Source organism: Meleagris gallopavo, chromosome 1 (genome assembly GCF_905368555.1).
Source record: "Meleagris gallopavo chromosome 1, MGAL_WU_HG_1.1, whole genome shotgun sequence".
Lineage (NCBI taxonomy): Eukaryota > Metazoa > Chordata > Aves > Galliformes > Phasianidae > Meleagris > Meleagris gallopavo.
Window position 1 is genome coordinate 147,723,598 of NC_139404.1, and position 25,049 is coordinate 147,748,646.

Here is a 25,049-nt window from a genome sequence, read left to right on the forward strand (position 1 = left end):
TTGTTCTATAGAACTGTAAATATTTTTAATGGGGAAAAATGCAATAAAACAAAAATACCTATACATTCTCCAAAAGAGATTATTTTAAAACATGCTTAATAACAACAATAATAATAATAATTAGTATATACGTATTTAACTAACTCAGAATTATAGTATTAGCAAGTCACCTATACTGTTATTGGAAAAATAAAAACACTTCATAATGTTGTTCAGAATAGATAACTAAATAAGTCGCCTACTGTAAGACAACAGAGATAAGATTTCCTTGTAGAATATTCATGCATGTGTGTATGTGAAAGTGAACATATCTGTCATCAAACTGAATTTGATTAGGTTTGCTCATGATATAAAATTTTGTCCGATTTTTTAAGTGGTAACCATACAACGTTAACTTCATGACAATGTGTGAACCTAAATTTAAAAACAAAATTGAACTTTTAAGAATGTGGAAGGCAAGAAGTAAGAACTCATCTGGTATAAATTAGTAAACCAAAATAAATTCCTACATTGCATTCCTTTCTAACTCTTATTCATCTTGAATTCTTGACTATATTCTCATTCAAACTCATTATTCCAATCAGAGAAATATTCTTGTTGAGAAAAAAGCATAGATGCCTTTAAGTCTAGATGACTTTGTTGGAAATATCCAAATAATTTTGTCAGGACGGTATCTCTGATAACAGCAGATTTCATTCGCGATTGCAAGGCGGGCGTCCCGCAAGCAGGAGCGTGCCTATGGACACAGCATGACAGCCTTTATACCCTGTTTTCTCCCCCTTGCCTCCCCCTTCTCCCCTATTTCCCCACTGGCTGGGTACTCCAGGTTCACAATCTTATTAGAGGATTTACATTTGTTATTTACTTGTTAATTTGTTTGTTATCTGGTGTCAGTCAGTGGCCATCCTATTGTTTCCAAGATGTCTCAGTGCTCTTCTTGTCGTATTGATATGGTGATTTGCTTCCAAGTCTTCGTTAAACAAGGAGCACCGGGGCGGGGGATGATGCCAGGCCTTCCGATGTCTCTTCAGGCGCTTCCTCGGGCATGCCATGACTTGTTCTCTGGTTTGATCTCGTGCAGGATATTCTTGCAGTGTGTATGACAAAATATACATATATACACCTATATACACCTATACACAGAGCGTGCGTCCCTGGGAAGGGTTATCTAGACGATAAGTGACGCAAACTATCAGAGATCTTCCCCAAGTTAAGTAGAAAGACTCCCAAAAAGAACTATGATAGCGGAGATCATGAAATAAAAATATATATATTATCCAATTCTAATGCAGAAACAACATTTGATTCCCACAACTTAAACTATTTCAAATCAATTTTACCTTCAAGCATTTTTCTGGGATCAGAATGCATAAGGTTTTTTTTCTTAAGCAAGACATAGTATACTGAAAGAAAAATGAAATGAAAAATGTACATTGTGTGCTAATGGGATCTTTTTTTCTTATATTTTTTTACTAAGTAAGCCTACAAAAAAAAGATTGCAAAACTTACTTTTTCAAAATAATTCACTGTGGAGATATATTTGAGAAATTGATCTATAAATTAATTTGTAGTTTCCTTCTGAAGATGAACTTAAAAGGAATAAATATAGAGATATCTGGACACCACTGCTTCTAAACTTCTCAGCTTTTAAGACAAAGAGCAAATGAGGTATGGCCTTCAATGAAACAACAAAAAAAGTGCAAAGTGAATGTTTGTTGTTGTTGTTGTTGTTGTTTCTTTTCTGCAAGAAAGTTAAAATAAATGTCTAAGGACAAATAATATAAATTTCAGAGTCAAAATCATAGAAAACATTACTTTGGAAGAGACCACTGGAGTTATCTAAGTGTTCTACTCAGTGAAGGTCTCATTAGATGCTTCTGCTCGTGGTTTGTCCCTTTGAGTTTTGAATATCTCCAAGAATAGATATATCACAACTTCTCTAGAAAATGTGCTAATGTGTTTGACATCTTCATGGTAAAATGGTCGTATTTACACATAATCAAAAGTTTCCATATTCCACCCTGTATATCTATCACTTCCTCTGCTCCTATTGGGTAGCTGCAGACAGCAGTAAAGTCTTGCCCACACCATCCATTTTTGAGGATGAACAAAAACAGTTATTTCTGTTTGTTTAGGTTCTTTTGTACATAACGTTTTTAATCCTTCTGGCCATCCTGGTGTTCCCTTCCTCCTCTGGACTTGCTTCAGTATGTTAAAATCTTGCTTGTACGAGGAAGGCAAAACAGGCAGGGTCTTAAAAGTGCCGAAGAAAATAGTAACCTCCTTTGACTCACTTCCTTGCAATTACTTCAGCCAGTTCCGTGAACATCCCTGAATGCACCTGCTGGTCTGTTTTCCCAATTAACTTGAGTTTTCCCTAACTGTATCTTCCTCTGCAGTGAGTAATGATTCACTCTCCCATATTGCATGTCTATGACCCTGAGAGGTATGAGGACAAATTTTAACAGAACTAACTGAGGCAAAAAGGACAGAGTACCTTGTTCTTTTCCATGTCCTGATGACTAGGTCTGCCTCCTCATTGATGAATGGATCCATATTTTCTGTAGATTTAATTTTTCTGTCAGTGTATTTACAGAAACCCCTTAATCACCCTGCACATTCCTCCCTAGTTTCATCTTCAGCTGAACTTCAGCTTTCCAAGCTTAATCTTTACATGTTGAAGAAATATCATCCTGGGTAGTTCAGCACTGCTTCCATGTTCTATTTTCTTCTTCATGTTTGAGCTCAGGTGTTCCTAGCCACTTTACCAATAACATCTTCCAAATTTGACTGACTTTCTACAGACTGCAGTGGAATTTCTTTGTGCACTAAGGAGGTTGTCTTTGAGGACAAACATAATAGTGTTAGGTCTTGTGTTGTGCAGCCTGCAGAGGGCCCTAGGCTGGAGGAGGTGGAAGCTGCAGCCTGAAGAGAGCCCATGCAGGAGCAGATCCCAGACCAGAAATGCTGCCTTCAGAGAGAAGCCAGACCAGAAACACTGGAGCAGGTTTTCGGTCAGGAACTAGAGCCTGCAGGAATGCATATTGGACCAGTTTGTTCCATAAGGACTGCCTCCAGTGGTATGGATCCATGCAGTTCTTGAAGAACTGCAGTCAAGTCAGAAGGACCCCCACTGGAGAAGTTGCTGAAGGACTGCAATCCATAGAAGAGACTGCACACTGGAGCAGGGGAAGAGAGAAAGGATAAATGAACAGCAGTGATAAACTGTTATGGATTGACCACAACACCCATTCCTCTTTCTCCTATTCTGTTTGGGGCAGGAGAGATAGATGCTTTTAAAATGAGATTGAGCCTGTGAAAAAGAGGGGATAAGTTGAAGATGTTTTCAGTTCTATTTATGTTTTTCGCTGTTCTACTCTGTTACAACTGCGGGAAGTCAAACTCATCTTGCTCAGGCCAAGTCTGTTTTGTCCTTGGCAGTAATTTGTGAATGATATCTTTGTCCTCTTGATCCATAGGTTCTTTTCAACTCAATTTCTCCCCCTTTTCCTGAAGAGTAGAAGTGAGTGTCTTTGTGGGCACCTGGCAATCAGCTAAGGATAACCAACCATACCTTTGCACAAAGATTATAGCTTCTTCCTCTCATTTGCAACCTGACTTTTCCTGAATTTATATATCCATCCACCATAGCACTCCTGTCATGAGAGCTATTTCTTCATGTTTCTGTAAATTCAACAAGGCCCCACCTTTTCAAATGCACTCAGAACTGTAATTCAAAGGAATCACAGTTCAGATGTGAAGGGATTTCGGGAGGTCTCAAGTCCAAGCTACTGCTAAAAACAGGGTCATCTATGATTCGAGAGCATGCCATTCAAGCTTTTGTTCTGTTGGATATTGAAAACTTTTAAGAACAGGAACTGACATTTCCAAAACTGGATGCAGTATGTAGATGTCATCTAACATGTGATATGTAGAGAAGAATCATTACTTTCATTGACTTGCTCCATGTGCTCCCATTTACACAACCATGGATACTATTGGCAGTCAACACTGCTGCCAAGGGCTCATTGCTGTTTCATATTTACCTTACTTCTCCCAGGGCCCCAAGAACATTTTCCCTAGAACAGCTCTCTGGCCTGTTGCTACCCAGATTGTAACACTGACAGAGTCTTATCCTATGAAACACAGTGCACAACAGATGGCATCAACAATAAAGTGAGGGGAGTGTCAAAACAGTTAAATAAATTATGCACTCCATCTTCAGATAAAGCTTCTTACATTGGCAATACTTCCATACTAAATATGCCTCCTTACTGTTTTGCATGCTGTGCGCATTCTTGTGCAGGTGCTTGAGCCAGACTGCTATTTGTGCTACTTTCACAGGAAAACCATGTGAGCAACTCCCATCATGTTGTCCTGCAAATTATTCCTCACCATCCACTACATTTTCACTTCTCTTCAAGTTATAAAAACTCTTGCCTGGTTTATCTAGTTTAACATAAAAGGAAAAAACAAACAAACAAACGAACAAAAAAAACCAAACAAACAAATAAATAATTTTCAATGGAAATACATGAGAAGAGATTCTGAGAGATAAGAAAGTTATGAAGAATAAGACGCTATGCTTAAAATCCACAAAATACTTGAAGATAGAAGGTTTCCTGAGAAGCTGAATAGTAGTCCCTGTTACTATGGAAGAGGAAATTATTATGTAGAGATTTTACCACTACAGCTGTTATTCACATACTGATTTTTTGTTTATTTCATTTCAGGAAATTCTATGTTATAGAATATAGTTCTGTTTTTGCCATTTTGAAGATAAGATCTTCTTTGAGATGTCAAACTACAACATCTTCTAATGCAGTGGTAGCAAAGCACTTACTGTAATCTTAGCAGAACTGTGTCATTACCTCCTTCCCTATAACTCTGAAGAGTTATCTACCATTTCACAAATATAAAATGACAGAACATAGGAAACTGAGCCAATAAAAATATAATGGAGAATAAAGATGCTTTTAGTTAAATTTTGAGCTGCAGATGTCAATGGAGTTGTCAGTATTATTCATTCAGAAAATTAGTAGGTTGGAATATAGCCACTTGATCTGCACCCTTCGGGCAAGCTATTTCTCTTGAAATACTCTTTTCCTTTATAAAGAAATAAATACATTTTCTTGAAAGCATGACTCTTCTGCCTCTGCATCAATGTCTAGTATTTCTCCAGTCAAACATATCCTGTGAATAAAGCAGACAAGTTTTCTATATGACTAACTACAGTAAGAGTGAGTGTGAATTATAAAACTTGTAACAGAACAAATAATCAGATACTTTTAAGAAATTGAATACATAAGGAGATTTAAATGACAACTTTTTCTTTTAAGAAAATATTAATTTCTCTTAAGAAAATATTAATATTAAAAATATGTGAGACATCAACACAAAACTGTTGTGAATTGCAGCTGTTGGAAATGCATTATTTTATGCTACAAAACACATAATGCATGAAAACTTCTGTCTTGTTTTCAACAGTATGAAACTTTATTGAAAATGTCATAAAATGCAACATCGATGATTACACAAACAACAGTATCTAATGGATAAGAAATTTATATTTATTAAAAACAAACAAACAAACAAACAAATAAATAATAAATTCCCAAGGTTCATAAAGATTTAAGCAAGAGTATGATTATTCTAAGCATAGTAAGCAAACGTAAACTGTTCAATTCAAACTTTACCAATTTTTGTTTATTTGTTTAAAGCTCTGTTACTTTTAAATAAGTAGAAACTGAGCTGTTATAACCTAAGAATGTCCTTTGACCCTAAGTTTCCAAACATACAATTTGGTCCACATGAAACCAAGGAAACACTTTTTTAGCCTAGACAGCCTGCTCTAGATGGACCTGCTTAATTGGGGCATTGGACTAGATGGCCTTCAGAGCTTCTTTGTAACGTCAACTATTCTCTGATTCTGTGGCTCTTCAGAGAGAAAATATGTCTGTGGCACCTCAGAATTCTCAATTAGATATCAAATTGAATATTATACACACGAGGCCAATGAAAGGAAGCAGCAAACATAGTAGGCAATGTCTACTGAAACTCATCTGCTGATAGCTGTATTCCATTCTCTAGCATCAGCAGCCATACCCAAGGACGAGAGAAACTGAACGTTCTGAAATAAGACTCAGTAAACTGTGTGGGACAATTAAAAAGAGAAACAGAGAAAACAGAAGCAGCAAAGAGATTCAACAATTAATGAAGAGTTTTCTAGTCTCTCCTAGATCTTTTTGACCTCTTGGAATTTTTTATTTTATTTTATTTATTTATTTATTTATTTTGGTGATCTGCAGAGGACTTCTTTGTGCCCAAGGAACTGAAGGGTGCCTGCTGATGCAGGTAGTTAAGAGAGATGATAATTTTGATCAGCTTTAGCACTTTTTAACAGCTTTTAAGAGCCAATTCTAGCCAAATGGTTCTCTCATCTGTTTTCTGACTCAATCTGGAGTTAGGAAGAGTCAATAATTCCTTTCAGCTGGGAATAGAGAGAACATCAAAACCCAGCAACATAGCAGATAGAAGCAGCAATTTATGCAATAGCCAGAGTAGGAGTCTGAAAATTCTGTTCAGTATGGGATGTTTGTGCTGATGTGCCACAGGGCATAGTTTTCAGCAGCACCTGAAACATCTACTCTAGCATATTAGGGCCTTCCCTCAGACCAACCTTTAGAGGGAGGACACAGTTATGCATTTGTGGAACATGGAGTGTCCAGCAGAGCAGACAGAGACGATGGCTTGCTGTGGGAGATTGGTACTGGCAGGGGAGTCATTAAGCAGCTGCAGGAGGGGATAAGCAGAAGTCTGCATATATTGATTTCTATTGTAACTCTACCTTTCTTCAATAACATATATAGAACAGTCATAACTAACCTCAAATGAGAGACTTAATTTCCCAGTCAACAGTATTTATTTAAAACAATTTAAAGTCATACATTATGAAGAGGAAAATAAACATACAAGCAAAGAAGTATACAAGTAGTTAGATCTTTGTATGTTTTGATATAGAAAAAAGCTTCCATAAAAAAAAAAACAAGAACTGTGGCTTCCTAGGTTTTGTTTACTATTTCATTGAACATATCTGTCAGCTGTCTGTAAAACTTAAAATCAGCTCTTATATTCCGAACTTTGATTTCATTGTATAACAATGAAATATGACAACAACAAATACATTCATTTTCTTTGTCTGGAAGCATCAAAGGAAAAGTTATTCCAGTTGCCTTAGAAATAAAATATCTTCTATTAAAATAATATTGTGATAAATAGAATCTAAAATTTTTAGTGTGTAGAACCCCTACTAGACATAAAAATTGCAGTTTCATCAGTATTAGACCTCTGATGCAAAGAATAAAAAAGAAAGAATGTTTTGTTTCCTTGGAAGAAATCAAGATTTCACCGTCTGTAGCAATAGAACAAGTGAAAGAGCACCTGCTAAAGCAGTCTAAGCATAGACAGACAAATTGACATATCTAAGCACCCCATGCCAAAGAATCTTGACAGAGCTAACAAACTGATATGATAATAATACAAAAGATTTAAACCTCTGATTTGTGAATTTGTTATTTAGAACAGAATTATCTCCAAACCACCACTTTATTATTATCATTATTATTAAAATGTAAGGAAGATGGAGACAGGAGACATTTCAAATGCTTAGAGAACTGAATATATAGTAGAAATATTTGCATAAAAATGAAGAAAAGATCCTGGGAACCACAGACTGCCTAGCCTGATGCATATCTTCAATAAAATTACTGACTGCTGGATATCAACAAGAATCAGAAATAAAAACTCAGATAAAAATTCAGGCTATATATTCAGAAATCCCCGTTTCCTAAATTGCATACTGGCAGACTTCTTCTAACTTTGGAATAAGCAATTTTATAAATTGCCTTTTTATCTCTACCTTTTGATGCTGCCCTTTTTACCTACAGCTTTTCCACAATTTATGATAATCTCAGCATTAAGGACCAAAGTGTTCATAACCTCCAGCAACATTTTCCAGGAATGATGTAGGTTCTCATGATGAAATTTTTTCAGTTTGGGTTATGAATGATCTCATACTAAATCCTACTGAATTCATTTGAAGATCACCCGGAAAAATCATTGTCTTGGAAAATCACTATGGTATAGAAAAGAGAGGAAGGAAAATTCAAAGGTCATTATTAAAAAAAAATATGTATTAAAAAAGACAAATTATTATACATTAATACTGCTACATAAAGGCCACGAGCTGATCTCTGACCATGAAGCTCAGCTCTGTGAAATATTATTCCTAATGTCAGTACTAGTTTACTTTGAAAAAGACAGATCTGGCCTTCTGTTCGGTGACTTATTTTGATGTTACTCCAGATTTATCGTTTCTGTAAGATTTGGTTTGTTTGTTTATTCATTTTAAGGTTGGAATCTGGCATAAAAATAATGTTTATCACTCATCAGAGAGGTTTTATATATGAAACTGAATATATAACATATATATTACTTTTGTTGTATGATAATCAGAAAAGATTTCTGAGTGTGCAAATCTTCTTGACAAGTACCAGAAATGCCATGTCTAAGATATGGAAGAATATCTGAGAAAGGAAGCTGTTGTGTAATCAACAGTTTTGTCTAGGATATTAACAAGATATTTTTGTATTACATCACGTAAACATCTGGACTGAAAATAAATTCTTATTTGCATGTTTATATGCTGTATTTTTCATTGGTGACATAAGATTTTGAGTAAAAAAATGGGCCTCTATTGTCATCACAGGGCTGCACTCTTCTGTATTACAGTTTTATTATAGAATCGTATGCAGCTGATTTTGCATAGGACAACTACTTGTTATCACAATATACAATTAAAAAAGTGCATAAAACTGATGAGCAATGCAACAAACAGGTATACACAGCCAAGATCAAACTAAAACATATCAGACAAGAGTTTCTTCACTGGTAGACAACTTGTTATAAAGAAGGTGAAAACAAAGGTCCAGGCTAGTCAAAACAAATCACAGAATCACAGAATCACAGAATTGTAGGGGTTGGAAGGGACCTCTAGAGATCATCGAGACCAATGCCAAAGGAGGTTCCCTACACCTGCCAAAGCAGGTTCCCTACACCAGGTCGCACAGGTAGGCATCCAGGCGAGACTTGAATATCTCCAGAGAAGGAGTCTCCACAACCTCCCTGGGCAGCCTGTTCCAGTGCTCCGTCACCCTCACTGTGAAGAAGTTCTTACGCACATTCGTGCGAAACTTCCTGTGCTGCAGCTTATGTCCATTTCCCCTCGTCCTGTCTCCACGTACCACTGAAAAGAGACTGGCCTCACTGCTATGGCCGCCACACCTCAGATATTTATAAACCTGGATCAGGTCCCCTCTCAGTCGTCTTTTCTCAAGGCTAAACAGACCCAGTTCACTTAGCCTTTCTTCACAGGGGAGATGCTCCAGGCCCTTCACCATCTTTGTGGCCCTCCGCTGGACTCTTTCCAAGAGATCCCTGTCCTTTTTGTACTGGGGAGCCCAGAACTGGACACAGTACTCCAGATGAGGCCTTACCAGGGCAGAGTAGAGGGGGAGGATCACCTCCCTCGACCTGCTGGCCACGCTCTTTTTAATGCACCCCAGAATGCCATTGGCCTTTTTGGCCACGAGAGCACACTGCGGCTCATGGCCAACCTGTCGTCCACCAGGACGCCCAGGTCCCTCTCTGCAGAGCTCCTCTCCAGCAGCTCATCCCCCAGCCTGTATTGGTGCATGCAATTATTCCTCCCTAGGTGTAAGACCCTACACTTGCTTGTGTTGAACCTCATCCGGTTTCTTACTGCCCAGCTCTCCAGCCTGTCCAGGTCTCGCTGAATGGCAGCACAGCCTTCAGGCATGTCAGCCAATCCTCCCAACTTCGTATCATCAGCAAACTTGCTGAGGGTGGCCACTATCCCCTCATCAAGGTCATTGATGAAGATGTTGAACAAGATCGGACCCAGCACTGACCCCTGGGGGACACCACTGGTTACAGGTCTCCAGCCAGACTGCACCACCAACGACGACCCTCTGCGCTCTGCCAGTCAGCCAGTTCTCAACCCACCTCACTGTCCACTCGTCTATCCCACACTTCCTCAGCTTTGTTATAAGGATGTCGTGGGAGACAGTATCAAATGCCTTTCTAAAATCAAGGTAGACTACATCTACCGCTCTTCCCCCATCCACCCAGCATGTGACAGCATCTTAGAAGGCCACCAAGTTGGTCGAGCACGACCTCCCCTTGGTGTACCCATGCTGACTACTCCTGATAACCTCCTTTTCTCCCAGTTGGCTAGAGATGGTATCCAGCACAAGCTGTTCCATCACCTTTCCAGGGATGGAGGTGAGGCTGACAGGCCTATAATTACCTGGTCTTCCTTCTTGCCCTTTTTGAAGACCGGAGTGACATTGGCTATCCTCCAGTCTCAGGGACCTCCCCTGTTGTCCAAGACCTCTCAAAAATGATGGAGAGCGGTTCGGCAATGACCTCCGCCAGCTCTCTCAGCACACGTGGATGCACCCCATCAGGTCCCATGGACTTGTGGACCTTAGTACTGCCTAGGCGCTCACGCACGTCCTCTTTCCTGACTAAAGGGAAGTCTCCCATTCCCCAGACCCTCTCACTAACCTCCAGGGTGTGGGATTCCTGCAGGGGAGCCTTTTCACTGAAGACAGAAGTAAAGAAGGCATTCAGTATCTCTGCCTTCTCAGCATCCCCCGTTACGAGGACCCCCCCCTCACTTAGTAAGGGGCCCACATTCTCCCTAGTTTTCCTTTTGCTATTAACATACTTGAAAAGCCTTTTTTATTATCCTTTATCACTTTAGCCAGATTCAATTCCAGATGGGCTTTAGCCTTCCTCGTTGCATCCCTGCAGGCCCTGACTACATTCCTATATTCTTCCCAAGTGGTCAGACCCTTTTTCCACATTTCATGGACCTTCTTCTTTCCTTTGAGCTTGCGCATGAGCTCCTTGCTCATCCACAAGGTCTCCTGCCACCTTTTCCCGATTTCTTGTTCACAGGGACGCACCGATCCTGAGCTTGGAAGAAGAGCTGTTTAAATGCTGACCAGCTCTCACAGGCCCCCTTACCTTCTAACACCTGAGCCCACGGGATAGCTCCAAGTAGGTCCCGGAAGAGATTGAAGTTGGCTCTCCTAAAGTCCAGGGTAGCAATCCTACTTCTAGCTTTGCTTCTTCCACTCAGGATCTTGAACTCCACCATCTCATGATCACTACAACCCAAACTGCCCCCTACCTTTACTTCCTTAACAAGTCCATCCCTGTTGGTGAAAATAAGGTCCAGTAACACCCCTCCCCGCGTCGGTTCCTCCACCACCTGCATCACAAAGTTGTCTTCAACGCACTGCAAGAACCGTCTGGACCGTGCGTGCCTGGCTATGTTGGTCGTCCAGCAAATATCCCCCATAAGCACCAGTGCCTGGGAACGTGATGCTACATCCAGTTGCTTTTGGAAGGCCTCATCAACCTCCTCATCCTGATCAGGGGGCCTGTAGTACACACCCACAACAGTGTCACCCTTACCAGCCTGCCCCTTGATTCTCACCCATAAGCTCTCCACTGCTACATCACTCTCCCCCAAGTGAAGTTCAATACATTCTAGCTGCTCTCTCACATAAAGAGCAACTCCACCACCCCGCCTAGCCAGCCGATCTTCCCTAAAAAGCACATAGCCCTCCATGACAACATTCCAGTCATGCGAGCTGTCCCACCACATCTCCGTGATCGCAATGAGATCATGACCTCGCGACCGCACGCAGAACTCCAGCTCTTCCTGTTTATTCCCCATGCTATGCGCATTAGTATACAGGCACTTAAGAGAAGCAGCATCCCCCACCCCTCTCCAAGCCTTTGAACTCCACTGTCTCCACCCATCAAGTTCTGTTTGGAGCCTCGAACTGCCCCCTCAGTCCCAGCGGTCCTCATTTTGTCCCCTTCCCCCTTCATACCTAGTTTAAACACCTGTCAATAAGTCTGGCCAGTTCCTTAGCTAGAACCCTCTTTCCCCATAGAGACAAGCTGCTTCCATTTTCAGCCATCCATCATGCCAGGTGCCGAGTAAATTGCCCCATGATCAAAAAAAAAAACAAAACTCCTGCATTTGCACCAACTCCTAAGCCATTTGTTCAAGAGATGGGTGTTTAGGCTGATCCCACTATTGTTTCCTGCCACTGAAGGTACAGATGTAATAACCACCTGCACACCTGTTCCTTCAACTACCCGCCCCAGTCTCCTGAAGTCATCTTTGATAGCCTTCAGGCTTTTCTCACCAGCTTCTTCACTGCCAGCCTATACTATCAATAGTGGATAGTAGTCAGAAGGGCAGATCAGTCTGGGAAGTCTCCTAGCGATGTCCCTGACCCGTGCCCCAGGGAGGCAGCACACCTCTCTGCGGGTAGGGTCGGGCCAGCATATAGGGCCTTCAGTTCCTTGCAGAATACAGAATACAGAAATCAAGACAAAAAGTCAACAGTCCTGGGACTTCATAGAGTTGGTACAAAGCCTGTGGCCTGCTACCAGCAATAGCAATACCAAATTTATGGGCTGCAGGCAAACAGCTGATACAGAATTCTTTCAGAAGTATCAAAATCATATTGGTTCTTTAAATGAACAGGAACTGAATAGAGATACTTTTGTTTGTACAACCCATCTGTTTGCTGTATGAATAACAGTGCTAGTGTAGATTTTTGATCAGTTTTGTAATCATCTTTCACTTCAAAAATCTTGAACTCCTTTGGTTTCCAATATCTAAAGAATACACATAGCTTTGCTAAAACTCAATCACAGTACTCTAAGAAACCGTGGGTAGCAAAACATATAGGTGAAGTAAATATTCATACATGATCATTGTACAAGATCACGCTCACTGAAAAGTTATAAAACTATCTGAAAATGAAAGGCAAAAAATAAAATATTAAGAGACAATCCATATAAATGAAGATTGGCTCAAATAGAAATGCATGGTGTTTACACTGTAATGAAAATTTGTGGAATTTAATTTTACACAAATAAAATCATAAATAAGACCTGTTTGAATCTCTTCTATTCCAGAAAAGAAGATAAAATTAAGGAAGACTTGGGGGGGGGAAAAAAAGAAAAAAAGAAGAGGAATACAAGTGGCAAGAAGTATGTCTCTATGAGATATCTTTCTGCTCCCTGCACTTTTTTTTTTGTTTTGTTTTAATTTTGTTTTGACTTTCTCTTAAACTATTAAAAAAAAAAAAAAAAAAAAAAAAAAAAAAAGGCTGATAGGTTATTTTTTTCTGGCCACAACAATAATTCCTTTGTGCTTGTTCTGCAATTCTTTTTCTCAGCACGTTAGGACACAAATCATTTATGTCTGTAAAGTGTGCACAATTCCTAGTGTAATAGATTCCCAATTTCTTTTTGTGTGTAAATTGTCGCTAAACCAGTAGAATTAATATGAAGATGCCAAAGTAAACTAAGTACATGAATGCTGTACAAAACTAATTATTTAAAGGCATGTTTTCAGGTTGAGGTGAAAGCAGATATGACTTAACAAATTTCCCTTTAATGTTTTCATATCCTTGTACAAACAGTAAGTCTGAAAAGAAGGGCTGCAATAAATATGGTTGTAGGTGTGTTCCCTCTTCTGCAAACAGTTTGAGGTAGTATAATGTTGGCACTACTCTCTAATATTGTTTCTGTAAATGTTTTGTTTTCTGTAAGAACTTTTTGCAAACATATAGCAGTTAACCAGGCTGAGAAGAGATGTAAGCTAAACTTATCGTGATGTAGTTTATCTTGTTTTAGCTGTTTAGAAATAGAAGGATGCTGAATAATCTAAATGCTTATCTCATATACAGTTGTATCTCAGTGGATACTGAGTCGGGTCCATAGTGCATAAACACTAGGTAAAATGAGAGAACATAAATTAATAATTATTGCACTGCTTAAAGCATCAGAAAACAGTTCTTTTCAAAATTTAATTACAAATTAGAAAAGACCTATCAAATTAACGCTGCTTCAGGTTAGCAGAAAATGGAATGGATTGCAGTTAAAGGAATTAATATTACAGCTTTTTCTCACTTTTAAATTTTAAAGCACTGATAACAGATCATTCTGAAGATGTAACATCAAAACAGTTCAGGTGCTCTTTTACTGTTCCTCTGCAACAGGAAACAGATAAGCATAATGCTATTTACTTCCAGAATAGAAAACAATTGTCTTGAATATTCTCAAGCAGTACTAATTTAGTAACATATATGCCTTTGTTTTGACTGATGACTAATACTGTTGCCTGCAATTTGTTTATAGAAGTATGTAAAAACAGAACTGCAACAGATGATCTACAGCATTATCTCAAGGATCCTACTGCTTTTCTTTGTATAAGCAACATATACCTTTTTCAAAAAATTGCAATCTAGAACCTCCTGTCTCCTTGTCAAGAAGTAGTCTTCTTAGAAAAATTGATAATTGATACAGCAAGCCCTTATTAGCATTTATTTTTTGCCCTAATATCCTAATATTTTGGTGCAATTTAGTAAATTTTTTGTTATAAAAAGGTTGTTCTATGCTGCTTTCCATCAGCGTCTTTATTTTGAAAGATGGGGTTGGTATTCTTTTTCTAAGGCTAAAATATATGTGTTTTTGAGTGTTTGTTAGTTCTGAGTGCCCTCTGGACTTCCTGGAATTGATCCACAATGGTAATTAAACATAAAGCTGAAAACAGAATGCCATATTACACCTACAGGCCTATTAATGGAAAATAAAAATAAAAATAAAAAAATCTAGACGATGAATAAAGACAGCATAAGCTGACGTTACCGTGTAAAGAATTAACTTAGAAGTATTTTCAAATTTCAGCTTCTGTAAAGACTCCATCATTCTATATAAATCTTTGCAACTAAAGAAGCTGACCTCGACACAAAGAAGCAAAAGACACATGTATCTATTTTCACATTCTGTGTGCTGCTGTGCCTGCAAGAATAAGACAGTGAAATATTATTTTAGGAAACAAACGAGAACTATCCCACTGTAACCTCCAATAAAATCAGATTTTTATATTATTATTTTTATTTTTTCCAGCAGACAGAGTTCAATCAACTATTGCAGTTTTAACACAACCCACATTATGTCTTGCCTCTATCTATGTAATAAAAATGTGGTGAAAGTGCTGAGGGCAATAGACATCTGTTAGAAAAATGAGCAATATAAGTGCACACATGTCATATCATCAGTTAAAGAGAGAAAATATTTGAAGTAACTTTAGATCCTTTAGGAAAAATAGGTTTGATTATCTACTATCTCAAAACTTAGAGAAATGTTACTGGCAATGAAAAATGTTTTTGTTCTGAAGGGGTAGAATTTTATGATTGTTCAATGGCTATAAAAAAAAAAAGCAAATAAAAAAATATATATATATTTTTTTGTATTACTGAGAGGATATAGTATAGGGAAAAAGAAACCCTCATACTGAGTAATACGAAATCTTGGAACATGCATATTCAGTCCTTAGAAAACTGTCTTTTCCTATTATTATTTTGTGTAAATATTTTTTCACCTAGAGATTATTTCTGACTCCAGTAAAAAAGGTTGTAAGTGACAGCAATCTGTCCTACTAAGCAGTTTTCACTCTTGACTTAGAGGTGGAATTTCTCTAGTTCTAGACATTTCAAAGCCAGAATGCTTTAAAACTCTACTTATAATCACTGGGGAGAAATAAGTAGCATCAATGGAGTCAAATATAAAATAGTCTTAGCAATGTGATGACAGATACAAGTTGGTCATAAAATAGACCTACTGCAGTAGGAAATATTGTTCTCTGACTTCAGTCTGATTTCTGCTAACTGAAGAGGAAACCTAGTGACTCGACATTGATTAAGCAACTGATCTTTATCTAAATAGAGTTAAATGTGTCTCAGTGTAACAGACAACTCTTTTTGCAACCATTTAAATGCAAATACTGAAAGATGTTGGTTGTAAATGTGAGAATGGCTTCTAGCAGCCCAGGATGCTCGAAGCACAACACTTAAATTTTGCTTTTCTATTTGTTTAAATGTAGTATTTAAAACTTGCTTAACTTTCTCTGCTTTCTTAATATTCTAATCTGTGTGTTGTGTTTCTCATCTCTAATGGAAACAGAAACAGACCTGTAGTGTATAGATTTTACTCAAGTGTTTGTATTTTATCATACTAAATGCTGCACAAATTGCAAATTTCTCCAGAAGTAAAAGGCATTGTGTACAAAATGGCTATCTTCCTCAAACTGTTTATCTATTTATATTTATAGCAAGTAAGGAATGATTATTCTTGACTTTGTGTTTCCTTAATAATCATAGTCATAGGATCAGTTCACAAAATGTTCATCATTTGTATATGCTTGCCTTAGGTAAGCTATGTATGCTACAATGTTGTTTCAATTTGTAATAATCAGCTCTCCTTGTACACTGTGTTTTGCATGGGCTCAGCCTGAATAATTAACAGAAGGGAGACTCGTGCTGCAAGAGGTATACTGCAGAACTAGAACCCCATGGACCTGTTGTGGCAATGCCAGCAGCCAAAAAGCGTTCAGATTCAAGCTTAAGAAAGAGATTAGCCTTCTGCTTAGTAGCAAAATTTGTATCTATTTTTTAACAACTAACCGCAAGACATATATTGAAAAAGAACTAATATTATGTAACTGAGAAAATGAATACGAAGATAAACAATGGCATACGGTAGGATTTATCACAGGAAAAAAAAAAAAAAAAACACCAAACACTGTCTTAGTTAACATAGTTTAAGTCAAAACAGGAAGAATTCTATTGATTAATCAACAATCAGTGTACCATATATCTAGGATCAATGACAGTAATAAAACAGATGAAGCATGACACTGAATGCTTATACCAATAAAATATCACCACCGTGTTTCTGAACACCATTTACTGCTATTTCCAAGAAGCTCTAACCCACCCCCCACAGGCACAGAAACATGCATACACTCACACATGTGTACACACAATTGCAAGCTCTCCAAGCATTGGAGTCACCTGAAGGTCAACATCTTCTTCAGCACTACCAGCTTTGGACAAACAAGACAGTCTCTACTGTCTCTGAGACAGTTTTGCATATCTCCTTTTCACACATTTTTTCACTCCCATCACAGAATCACAGAATTGTAGGGGTTGGAAGGGACCTCCAGAGATCATCGAGTCCAATCCCCCTGCCAAAGCAGGTTCCCTACACCAGGTCACACAAGTAGGTGTCCAGGTGAGTCTTGAATATCTCCAGAGAAGGAGACTCCACAACCTCCCTCGTCAGCCTGTTCCAGTGCTCCGTCACCCTCACCGTGAAGAAGTTCTTGCACACTTTTGTGCGGAACTTCCTATGCTCCAGTTTCTGGCCATTTCCCCTTGTCCTGTCTCCACACACTGCTGAAAACAGTCTGGCCTCACCACTCTGCCCCCCACACCTTAGATATTTATAAACCTGGATCAGGTCTCCTCTCAGTCTTCTAAGGCTAAACAGACCCAGCTCACTTAGCCTTTCTTCATAAGGGAGATGCTCCAGGCCCTTCACCATCTTTGTGGCCCTCCGCTGGACTCTTTCCAAGAGATCTCTGTCTTTTTTGTACTGGGGAGCCCAAACTGGACACAGTATTCTGTCCTGCCTTATCAACAGTTATCCAAGCTGTGTTACCAAAAGGGTGCTGTGCACGCATCCTCAGAATGTTTTCTTTGTCCTTCACATCTATTTACTTATTATTTTCTTCCTTTTTTAGGAGTATTTCATAGGATTTTAAACTTCTTTTTTTTTTTTTTTTTTTAATTTCATACCATCTCATGTTATGATTTCTCTCTCTCTTTCCCTCTCTACCTTTTTTTTTTTTTTTTAACCTTATATTTTGTAGTTGTTTAAAATACCAAGTTATCAATGTGGGCCATATTTTTTTCCGTATTATTATGCCTCAGAGATTGTTGCAAAAAGTTTTGATCAAAGTAGATATGTGTACATAGATGATAAATGACTTCCCATATTAATCAGGATCTATGGGAATAAGAAGTGATACATCTAAGGAAAAACGAGCACTTTTCAAGGCAATTTATTCAACCCTCTAAAGGTGACACATGTGGTCAATTTGTAACAGCCAGAAATGATTTTTAGTGGTACAGAGCTTCAGTATATAAAGCTTACTGGATTAAAATGTGACATAATGACACATTATTTCAGCCGTTACTATATATAGTTTTCCAATATGAAGAAAAAGCATTTTCCTGTTATCTTTTATATGTGTATAGATTACTTTTATAAAAGATTGAAATGCCTGAGATGATCATACCATCTACATATTTTTGTTTCATTTTTTGTTTGCTAATACCTTTATTTTGCAGGTCATTTTAGTTCTATCAATAGAAGATTTTCTTCTGGTGGTTAAAGTCACAGAAAGTAAGTATTCATGATCATCTAGGCTGGCCTTCTGCTTAACAAAGACTGCAGAATTTCACACAGTAGCCTATGTATGAAATGCATAACTTCTGCTTCAGCTGTAGCCCATTTCATAAAATTTCTTCGATTTGAACATTCAAGTAGTGAATATTGATTGTAACTGACAAGGTCTGTAAAACCATCAGCCTTTTCCTCTCAAAGCTTTTCCAAGTGTTGTTTCTATTATATTGTCTACATATATGTACATATTTTACAAAGCATTTATCAACAAAGTGAAAACAATTCTGGACTATATTATGGAACACTCTGAGGTATTTTGAGATCAAGATGATGATTCTTTTGAAGTACTTACAACTAAAATAAGTGATGAAGAGGAAAAATAAAAATCAGTTTCAAAAGAAAAGTCCTATATCTTAGCAAAGATCTACTAGAAATTACATTATTACTGTCACTTATATATGTAGCCTCACATAAATAATTTATATAACAGAATTAACTCTTAGAGGTGAGAGTTTTTCTCTAGCCTTCAAAATTTTCTGGTTTTGCCTTTTCTTATATATAATTTTATGATTCAAACAAAATGTATACAGATAACATAGATATGTTTACAACAACTTTCTTCTCAGTGTTCCTACTAGCTGACATGGAAGATTTATTACTTGTCTGATCACTGCATAAGTACTAGTTTTTCAATTGTAAAAATAAAATGGAATGTTGGACTGTGTTAAATACAGAAACTGGAATCTATCTTGATATCTCGTACTTGTTTCAGCTTATGATGTTTTAAAAGTGATATGTATCACCTCTTTTTTTCTTCAGTGGAAAGAATAGTAAAGAATACTAAGGTATTTTGCAACGCATACATTAACGGAAAATGTAGAGTGCCAAGAACGACACAGCCACATTGGAAAAATAAAAACTCTATGTAAATGACATAGCACAGTAATCATGTCATTGCTGTGACAACTGGGCCATAATATTACTAATCTGATGAAAATACTGAAAATTGAATGTTTTCTGAGAAAATAATCAGTTTCAGCATTTTTTTGTCTGTGTGTTATTGCCCATCCTCTTGTAAGGCATTATTGTCTGAATTGTTTATTGCATTAACTTTTCTACACTTTAGAATTATTACTTATTTTGATGACCCCATAATCTCTTATAGTCTTTATTTTTCTTTAAATTCTATCAATTCTTTAGACTATTTATTTATTTTGTTTTCATTTCATAGTTGAAGTTTTGTTTTGCTGCTTTGAATCTTTTTTTCTCATAAGTGTCCAGATCTTTTTCAATAAATTTTCCTTTCCTTTAGCTGTAATCCTCATAATCTTTCTACCTTCTCCCTAGCAATAACTCAAAGTTCTTGTTTCACTCATACATTTTAACCTTTTGTTATTCATCATAAGTCTGTATGTCTTCTTATCTTGCCATGTCAGACAACATTCTGTCATTTTTTGTGTTTACATAATTTCAACAAATATATTTAAATCTTAAAATATTTAATATTTATTGTTGGTCATGCACAGCTGCTCTCTCCATAAAAATATATACACAGTTTTGTATGCTCTTTCACATGACTGGGCATTGGTTCTTCATTAATGGTATTATTACTATCTATCAACCTACTTAAGAAAGCTACTTCTTTTATGCCATTAAGCAGATGCCAACAATGACTACAAATCATATTACATTATTAATATAAGATTTTAAAGAAGAAACTGCATATTTTAAAAATGGCTTTGTTTCAGTATTTACTGAGGGGAAAAAAAAAAGTAATCTGGGGATGCAGTGCTTCTGTGATATTTTATGTTATTTCTTTTTAAAATGTAGTAATTATTAAGACAAAACTAAATGGCTTCACTGTTTTGACACTTTGTAAAGCAGTATTTATTCATCAAGGAGAGACTTTGATGTTTTTTTCTCATTTTATTCTTTTCCTCTTCTTTATCCTCCATGGATTATGAGCAATGATTTTCTTCATGAGCAGTGAATGTAAAGGAAAAGAAATAATGAAGATGTGGTATCTTAGTAATTCTGTTGTTTTTTGTTGTTGTTGTTGTTTGTTTGTTTGTTTTTAAACCTATTCACTATATTCATCCAATTTGATATGTCAATTATTCTGTCATATAAAATTGACAGAATAAAACATTTTATTGCTCAATTTACCTTTAACAGTATTGAATGGTTGTTTGCTACATATAAAAAGCATTTTATTTTAAAGTGCATTTCTTACTTATATACCATTTCATGTACTTAGTGCCATAAAAAACATCTGTTATACAAATCCGTTACACTGATGTCTCTGACTGTTTTTGTATTTTAAACTGGACACAAACAGTAATGTTCTAATGAGTCGAATACAGAGTTTGGGATTAATATTTATGAATACATTTATTGGTGGTATACATTCTGACATGTTAGTTGTCCTTAAATACTGCCAGTATAAACACTTGCTGTCACTAAACAGTTTATAACATGCCTCTTTGTATCACAGAATAATGGAATTGTTAGGGTTGGAAGGACTCTCTAGAAATCATTTAGTCTAATCCCCCTGCTAAAGCAGGTTCCTTACTGCAGGTTGCACTTCAAAGTATCCAGGGATGTTTTGAGATTCTCCAGAGATGGAGATTGCACAACCTCTCTGTGCAGTGTGTTCCAATACTCCATCATCCTCAAATATTCTTTTTTTCCTCATGTTCGTAGGGAAATGTGTTTGTTCCACTTTGTACCCACTGTTCTTTCTCCTGTCACTGGGCAACAAGAGATCCTTACCCCATCCACTCTATTCTCACCCATTAGACATGTAGAAGCATTGATAAGTTACCTCCTCAGTCTCTTCTCCAGCCTAAACAGTCCCACGTCTCTCAGCCTATCCTCAAAAGGGAGATATTCCAGTTCCCTAGTCATATTTGTCCTCACTGGACTGTATTTGGAAGCCCCCTGCCTTTCTTGAATTGGGGAATCCTGAAGTGGACAAAGTACTCCAGATATGGTCTCACCAGGGCAGAGTTGAGGGTATCATCTCCCTCATCCTTCTAGCCATGATCTTTTTAATGCACCCCAGCATACTGTTGGCCTTGTTGAACGCAAGGGCACACTGCTGATTCATGGTCCACCTGTTGTCCACCAGGATACCTAGTTCCTTCTCTGCAGAATCACAGAATGGCCAGGGCTGGGAGGGACATCAAGGATCATGAATCCCCAAACCCCCTGCCACATACAGGGCCACCAACCTCCACATTTAATACTAGACCAGGCTGCCCAGGGCCCCATTCAATCTGGCCTCAAACACCTCCAGGGACGAGGCATCCACAACCTCTCCGGGCAGCCTGTTCCAGCACCTCACCACTCTCTCTGTAAAGAATTTCCACTTGACATCCAACCTAAATCCTCCCTCCCTCAACTTCAAACCATTTCCCCTTGTCCTGCAGTTATCTACCCTTTCAAAGAGTTGACTTCCCTCCTCTTTGTAGACTCCCTTTAGGTACCGAAAGGCTGCAATGAGGTCACCCCACAGCCTTCTTTTCTCCAGGCTGAACAAGCTAAGCTCCCTCAGCCCGTCTTTGTAGGGGAGGTGCTCCAGTCCCCTGATCATCTTCGTGGCTCTCCTCTGGACCCCTCTCCAACAGCTCCCTGTCTTTCTTGTACTGGGGGCTCCAGACCTGGACACAGTACTCCAGATGGGGCCTCACAAGAGTAGAGTAGAGGAGGACAATCACCTCCCTGTCCCAGCTGTCCATCCCTCGTCTGATGGAGCCCAGGATACCATTTGCTTTTTGAACTGCAAGAGTACACTGCTGGCTCAAGTTCCAGCTCTCCTCAACATCTTTGATTTTAAAGAGAGCATCCCAGGGGATCTTGGACAACAGTCCATTGGACAGCTTAAAGTTTGCTCTTCCAAAATTCAGGGTCCTGATGCCACTCTTTGCCAGGCCCACATCCCTCGATGTCACAAACTCGACCAGAGCATGGTCACTGAAGCCCAGGCTGCCTCCAACATTAACACCTTTAATAATCTCCTCTGCATTGGTGAGCAGCAGGTCCACTAACACTTCACCACTGGTCAGTCTGTCCAATACCTGGACTAGAAAGTTATCATCAATGGATTCCAGGAGCCTCTTGGACCACTTGCAGCCTGCTGTGTGGTCTTTCCAAGAGATATCTGGATGGCTGAAGTCCCCCATCAGGACGAGAGCCCATGAGCACAAAGCCTCCTGCATCTGAAGCAAGAAAGCTTCATCAACAGTCTCCCCTTGATCAGGTGGCCTGTAGTATATTCCTATCACCAGCTGGCCTTTTTTAGACCCGTCCCTAATTCTAACCCACCGGTTCTCAACCTGTTCCTGACCGTTTCTGGAAAGGGAGCTCCTCACAGTCTATCCACTCTTTGATACAGAGGGCAACTCCCCCAGCCTTCCTACCTCACCTATCCCTTCTAAAGAGTCGATATCCCTCAGTGGAGGTATTCCAGTTATGGGAGTCATCCCACCATGTTTTTGTGATAGAAACAAGGTCATAAGTTTCCAAGTACATCACAGTTTCCAACTCGTCCTGCTTATTTCCCTGGCTGTGTGCATTGATATAAAGGCACTTCAGCTGGGCTTTCCATCTCACCGCCTTTATAGGATCTAGGATTCCCTAGAAAAGCAGCACCCCCAGCATCCCTCTGCCCCAGTCCATCCCTTTGTACTCCACTGTCATAGCCCATCGAGTTTGGTACGAGCCCTCAAACAACCTGCTCAACCCCAGCGGCCTTCATTTTGTCCCCTTCCCCCTTCATACCTAATTTAAAGACCTTTCAATGAGTCCTGCCAGTTTCTCGGCTAAGATCCTCTTACCCCTCAGAGACAGGCTACTTCTATCTGGAGTCATCATGCCAGGTGCCGAGGAAATTGCCTCGTGGTCCAAAAATAAATAAATAAATAAATAATAATAAATAAAAAAAAAATCCTGTGTTTGCACCAACTTCTAAGCCATTATTTATGAGGTGGGTTTTTTGGATCCTCTCAGTGTCCTGCCCTGCCACTGAAGGGATAGAATAAAACACCACCTGCACGCCCCCTCCATCAACTACCCACCCCAGTCCCATGAAGTCTTTCTTGATAGTCCTGAGGCTTTTCTCAGTAACTTCATCACTGCCAGCCTGAACTATCAATAAGGCCTAATAATCAGAAGGGCGAATCAGACCAGGAAGTTTCCTAGAAATGTCCCTGACCCGTGCCCCAGGGAGGCAGCACACCTCCCTACAGCTAGGGTCAGGCCAACACATAGGGCCTTCTGTTCCTCTCACCAGGGAGTTGCCTACAACCACCACCCTTCTGTCCTTCCGGGTGGAGGCAGTCTTGAGGTTTGGGGTTGACCGCTTCACCCAAGGCAACCTCATGGGTAGATCTCCCTCCACACCCCCATTCACCTCTCTCTCAAGTTCCAGGGCCTAAAACCTATTGTGCAGAGGCACCTGGGGAGCCAAGGATGGTCGGGATTGGAGATGCCCACTTCACCGAGCCAGTACCCATTTCCACTCTCCCTTTCTCAAACCATTGCTAGGAGGAAGAGAGGACAGAGGGCTCACTGCAGCACTGTCTCCTGCCAGTTCCCTTCTCCCATCTGTTTTCAAGGCAGCAGGGGGTGTCATGCTCCATGTGGAGCCTCAGCTGTGTGCCAAGATCTCAGGCTGATAAGGACTGGAACCACCAATCAATCTCCCTCTCACATTCCTTTATGGTCCTCAGCCTCTCCACCTCCTCTTCAGGTCAACCACAAGGCTGACTAAGTAAGCAAGCTGGTCGCATCTTATACAAGTGCCACCTCCATCGCCCAGCACTGCAAAGGCCAGGCTGTGGCACTTGTGACAGCCAGTGACCTGTATACTAGCATCTTGTGTTGGGGCTTCAGTCTGAGTCTCCACACTTGCCTGAGCATCAGCTATCCTTTCAAGCATGCACAGGACCTCAGTCTGGGTCTCCATGCTCTTTTTGGCTGCAGTCTTCTTTCTGCATGTGCATGAAACTTCCTTCTGAGTCTCCACAATTTTCGTGGTGGTAGGCTTCTGCCGGGCTGCAGCCACTGCTAACGAGCAGGCACACTAACGCTACAATATAGTCTTAATGAGGTGTGCGTGATCAGCCCTGCCCTGTTGCCGGTAGTGCTGGCTCTGCCCTCGCCCGGTTGCCGGGTCGTTAACAGGAGCCCGCGCACTTATTACTCACTTGAGAGTGATAACCCGTCCTTGCTGGGGAGTCCCGTGTAGGAGTGGCTTACTATTTCTCCTCGATAAATCAGCCCAGGTGATTCTCAACCCCGACTCCTGCTCTCCGTCCCTGAAGCTTTTTCTAGGCGAGGGGAGTGGATGCAGAGCCGTTGCCCTGGCAACGCCCCAGCCGCGTCAGCCACTCTCACGAGAGCTGCCCGGCTGAGAGCTGCCCCGGCCGCTCTGTTGTCTCGGGGTGTGTGTGTATCTGACAATATGTAAATTTCTAAGAAACCAAGTGAAAAACAAGTACTTCCTTGGATTTATAACAAAGAATTGTGAAAGTAAAAGATCAGTCCTTTTTCTTTTTGATGCTATTCAGATGTGTTCTCCTATTTAGGCAAAACAAAATGTGTGTTGATAAACC

General features: G+C 39.3%; 1 protein-coding gene across 2 annotated transcripts; it reads right to left on the minus strand.

The window, feature by feature from the left end:
- On the minus strand, positions 1-24,799 carry LOC146545689 (uncharacterized). 2 transcript variants are annotated; one of them, XR_014880878.1, is made up of 2 exons: positions 24,642-24,799; positions 1-5,193 (listed from the first exon to the last, which is right to left on the minus strand). XR_014880878.1 is itself a non-coding variant. In XM_085215641.1 (2 exons), the coding sequence occupies exon 2, from the start codon at positions 11,828-11,830 to the stop codon at positions 10,997-10,999; it is 834 nt and encodes a 277-aa protein (XP_085071767.1). In that variant the 5' UTR covers positions 11,831-23,328; positions 24,642-24,799; the 3' UTR covers positions 10,461-10,996. The 2 variants fall into 2 exon arrangements, 1 of the variants encoding a protein (XP_085071767.1); XM_085215641.1 differs by lacking the exon at positions 1-5,193 and adding an exon at positions 10,461-23,328.
- Positions 24,800-25,049: the final 250 nt, after the last annotated feature.